This window comes from Sinocyclocheilus rhinocerous, unplaced genomic scaffold, assembly GCF_001515625.1.
Source record: "Sinocyclocheilus rhinocerous isolate Xijiao unplaced genomic scaffold, SAMN03320098_v1.1 scaffold2834, whole genome shotgun sequence".
Taxonomy (NCBI): domain Eukaryota; kingdom Metazoa; phylum Chordata; class Actinopteri; order Cypriniformes; family Cyprinidae; genus Sinocyclocheilus; species Sinocyclocheilus rhinocerous.
The window spans coordinates 483,024-488,182 of record NW_015662588.1 but is presented as its reverse complement, the minus strand read 5'-3'; the positions used below and the strand labels follow the sequence as shown (position 1 = coordinate 488,182).

The following is a 5,159-nucleotide window of genomic DNA, read 5'->3' as shown; positions in this document are numbered from 1 at the left end:
GCATAATTAGCAAACAATATGTCTATACATATATATATATATATATATATATATGTGTATATATATGTGTGTGTGTGTGTGTGCGTGTGTGTGTGTGTGTGTCAAATATTAAATTGGGTCTCATTTATCTTATTTGTGATACAATATTTGAAAATGAACCTACAAAGCTGTCTTCTGCATAGTTTTGGCAACAGCAGAATCCCCTTGTTAGATTTTATTTAGAGATAAATAATAGACAGATCTTCAAACAGCTTTTTTCAAAATGACATTTGAAGAATTTTAATGATGGAAATAATGGCAGTTTAACAGAAACTGCATGATTTAAATTATCTAAATTACAGTTTATCTTAATAGCAGCCATAAATTATGGCACCCATGCCTTTCTAATGAGCCTCTAAACAATGTCATTGGGAGTCAAAAACTGATTAGTTTCACTAATAAGCTCTATGAACTGAGGTCAAGAATGGGGTGTGATAGGTTCTGAATTTCTGGTGCTTGTATATGTGCATGTGTACAACAAGTTAGAGCTGTATGGCTGACTTCTTACATGATGGAAGTTCTATTGACACAAAGCATTCATAATGCAGCATCCACAGAGTTTTCAATACGGAGTTTTTGGGTGTGTTCGTTTTTATCCTTCTTAATTTATCAACCACAATGAGATGACACACCTTAAACATACATTTGCCTTCTAAAATCAAAAGAGATTTGATAATGGCTTTTTCCCACAAAGCATTTTCATACAATATCCTCAGGACACTTTGTAAGATCCGCCCAATTGGCCCAACGACGGAATCCAACAGCGTGGGCGAAGGTATAATGCGTGTAGATGTTTCACTTGCTCTTCTGCAAAGTTCACTTAATTTATCAGAATTTAGTTTCAATTTTAGTCTAGCTCCATGTTTAATCTGGCTCCAGTTTTTAAGTGATCATTATACTTAGGGGGGATGGAGAGTGGAGAGTGATCTAATACCTTTAAGTCGGTTGCCAATTTCTCACTCATACATAAAAGTGTAGTTTCCTTTTCTAGTCACGCACCTGCAACTTGCTAAGTCAGTGATAGACATAAATCAGGAGGTCCCACATGATGTGCCACATGCTCCATTCACTGGGCCTGCAGTTTGACCTATCCTGCACGCAGATTTGCGGTAATACCAGACTCCACTTAATCTACTAGTAATAATGATTTCAGAAGAGATCAGAATCAAATATAACATTTTATTTGTCAGGTAAAATGTATCATGCCAATTAAATTATTAAACAATTAGAAGCCAATTCAGACTTAAATTCTGTTACAATCCAGATAAATGCATAACATCAATTGCTCAAAGATGAATCTAAGAGTGAGAGATGCATACCTGACAGCCTAGAGACACATAGTAGCATGTGAGAGATTTGGATCCAGAACTCCAGAGAGGTTTTTCTAGTTACACAATCCCCCGATAGTGTTTTGCCAATTCACTTATCTATCCAGACCAGAACAAAGAAATCGTCCAATCAGTTGCAAAAACATAAATGGCCTTTTGGTTTGTCAGGATCCCGTGACCCAAGGGTCACACCTGGTCAGAGATGGGAAAATATTCTCACAGACCCTGAGGGAGACACACCTCTGACAGCAGAACAGAATTCTTCAAAAGGCTTTCAGTCTTTCTCATAATATAAGTGACTGCTGTGAAATTGAGACCATTCTTAAGATATAATAACCACAGTATGTAAGTATAGTAACTTGAGTTCTTGACACTTCTAAGTCAGCTTTCGGTGACCAGAGCCATATGGCCAGGAGGGAAGGAGGGGGCTTAAGGATGGGTGGAGGGACAGTTGCGCAAATGGTTTTCTTTGAGATATTTTCTTCAGGTTAGAAAGTTTATTGTTTTGTTGCAGGGCATCTGTTTTGTGAGAGTTATTATTTCGGGTCTTACAACTCCACAACCACAAATTAATTCATTAATTTATTTCAATTCGCAGTGTTAACAGTTTATTGTGTTGCAATGCATTTTTTAATTAATTAATTAATCCAAATCCACCCTTAATTGGTTATAAAACTATTTTAACACACTTTAACACACTTAACATCCACCATAGGTCAAAGATCCCGGTCAAAGGGGGCAGTAATCATCATAATTAAACTATTTGCAATATTATCCCACATTGCAACACAATGTGGTCCTTTTTATAGTAATTTGTTGTATTAGCATAGTCTGCATTGGTTTCACAGTAAAAAAACAAAAAAACTACAGCATTGTATTGTAAGAAATTGTCTAATATATTGCTGATATTTTACAGTACAAGTAAAATTCAAAGTGAAAGGTGAACAATGGAGCTTGAATCCCCTTTCAACAAATACTGAAACCACTGAAAGTTCTTTGAGAGACTGAAAGTGCAATTTCATGTAAATGGGTCATTATCACATAATGAGGTCTGGGCAGAGAGAAACCAGGATGCACATGCTAAGGATAGTGTTCAAGAGCTCAGTAACAATGTTAACTATAAATTGTACAACACAATATCTAAAACCAGACAGAACCAGAGAGAAAAGATGTATAAGCTGTAAAACAGGATCGTGTCTGTTTTTGGAAGAGTGACAGTTGACTACAAACTATTAAATTACAACAAAAAACTGCACAAAATCACAATGCCAGGCAAGAAAACGACGGATAGCTTAAATGTGTTGTCCTTTATCGTTGTTCGCCCTGTCCAGTATATCTGGATATATACTCATACTGTTTTTTCAGCTTGGTCTGGTACTATTGCTTTGTGAACGAGATCTAGTCATACGGCAGCCATTATTGACTCCATGCCATTTTAAGTGTTGTTACTCTACATTCAAGTAAAATATAATCAACTTTCAGGCCCTTCGAGGAGACCAAAAGAAGAATATACCTGACAGGCACAAAATAGATTTCTCAGGTGAGAAGTATCAAAGCCGGCTCATGCTAAAGCAGATTAGTTACACATGCCAACCCAATAGCTCCTTTTAAACTGCAGCCAAGCATTTGTTATTAACATCTCAGTTTTTGAAGTTAAAACGTTAGGCATACTAATCTCACATGCACCTTGCTTCAGGAACCAGACCTATTCAAATGACTGAAATGCAAAGTAGGGATTTTTGAACAAACATGGATGTCTCACGTGGAGTCACCATAAAGCACAAAAGAAAGCAGCTCAGTTTACAATAGCCTATCACATCCACAAGGTATGGCTATATATGGCTGTCTATTTCTGTGCCACATATACAGGATCTTTTATTGCTAGTTCAAAACATGCATCCAAGCCTCCTTTACCAGTGCAAAAACATCTCATCAGAACTAAAAACAATGACTTGAGCTGTTTCTAATAAGTTTTTTTTTGTTTTTTTTTTGGGCACACTATATTTTAAGGTCCAAATCGCATGATTCCCTAACTATTACTAGTGCTAGTATATTAATAGTTAGTTAGTAAGGTAGTTGTTAAGTTATCATGCAGAATAAGGCATTAATATGTGCTTTATAAGTACTAATAAACAGCCAATATGCCAGTAATATCCATGCCAGTTAATAGTGCTCCTTAAAATAAAGTGTTACCATTTTTTAAAGAAGTTAATATGGAGAAAACTTACATTTTAGAGACAGTCACTTTGTCTATTGTTCATCCACCAATAAAAATAGTTGCAAACGCAGCCAAATCCGAACCCCAACACACAGTAGAAGTGTTTCATTCCTGAATGATTCTGTGTTTTTGAATAAATAGTGTAGGTTGAGTAAATTATTCAGTGACTTATTCATAGTCACTTGTTTTCCTCCACAGTGATTAATTTTTTGATGAATTGCTTAAGTGAATGATTCAATGACTCAGTCATGAGACTTTCACGTGTTTCGTTCTTTGAATGAAAAATTAAGACAATTACTTGCCACCAACTGGCCTAACAATGTAACCTGCAGAAGAGTCACTGAAAAATCCCCATCACTAGCACACAGACTGGTAGTCTGAATACTACAGAGTATCCTACTATAGTAGGTGAAAAACAGTATGTGAAAAAAAGTGATATGTTCAAATAAAACAGCAGGCAGAAAGTTCTACTATTTCTGGCGAGATTCTGAAGTGCACATCTGATCTTTACTATCACATAAGGCCACAGGACAGAAGTTGTGAAGCGATGCAGCTGACAATGTAGGTCATCACATGACAATGACAACATGACGGATGTAGCACGTCAATTCCAGTGCTGCTGGACTCGCAAAAATTCAGGTAACACAACTAACTGTTGTATACACATATAGGCTAGATTTTAATGAACCATTGACATTTTAATAACAACTGCTTTTAATAATAAATCTGCTGTCCATATGATAGTAAATCTGCTGGTCAAATGAGTTTGGCATGACATAAAGGTGAGTACATGATGAGAGAATTATCAGCATTAAAGCAAATTGCTGCAAGTTTATAGCAAATGTACAATAATCGCACAATTCTCAACAGATCCATGGCATCCAAAAGTACATTTGTTACATACATACATTTGTTCTGACTACATTAGTTTGCACCTATTAAAGTAATTTTACGTGGTAGTAATACCCCCTTACGCTAATAACTGCATAGAAAAACTTTCTTTGAGTAGAAAAAAATCAGTTCACACTAACCCTCATGGTTTTATCACTGCTGTCGACACGTTCCTGCAATCTGCCGGTCGCGACCACAGCAGACTGGGCAGTAGAAACCACAGAAACCACTTCTATGCCAGCAGAAGATACCTCTTTCTGCAATCTTCCTTTTCTTAATGCACTATGCTTCTTTTTCTGTAACTTCTTCCTCGTTTTGTCTTTCACTTAACAATTACTGCTACCTGATCTGCCCACGCTGCAAGATTCTGTCTTTTGAAAAATTCCTCTTTTCCAGCCTCTGCCTTGTGCAGATTTGTTTGGAGTTTCCCTGCTCCCGATCAAAACCCTCACCTATGTAAGCAGATACCGCCGCCCATCTCACCTAGATATGTTGCTCCACCCTGCTGCATTCACTTCCTCATTGGGACGGGGCCATATCTTGTGTGTGGTTGAGCAGGATTACAAGTTAATCTGGGTTCAGGGATGCTGTCTGCACAGTTTTTGAAGCAGGAAATGGCTCTCCATTTCCCGGATCTTCTTTCAAGCAGATTTTGGTGGCTATGACTAGTAGTTTATCATTGT

General features: G+C 37.0%; 1 protein-coding gene across 2 annotated transcripts in view; it reads right to left on the bottom strand.

The window, feature by feature from the left end:
• The window catches only part of LOC107728158 (transmembrane protease serine 4-like), a 14,820-nt gene extending 9,921 nt beyond the window's left edge, over positions 1-4,899 (bottom strand). Inside the window, exon 1 of one of the 2 annotated variants that reach the window (XM_016538249.1) lies at positions 4,617-4,899. In XM_016538249.1, the coding sequence (XP_016393735.1) occupies positions 4,617-4,622 (6 nt within the window). In that variant the 5' untranslated portion in view covers positions 4,623-4,899. Of the gene's footprint in view, positions 1-1,038; positions 1,160-4,616 lie in introns of those variants that run through there. The other variant, XM_016538250.1, reaches the window with a different exon arrangement.
• Positions 4,900-5,159: the final 260 nt, after the last annotated feature.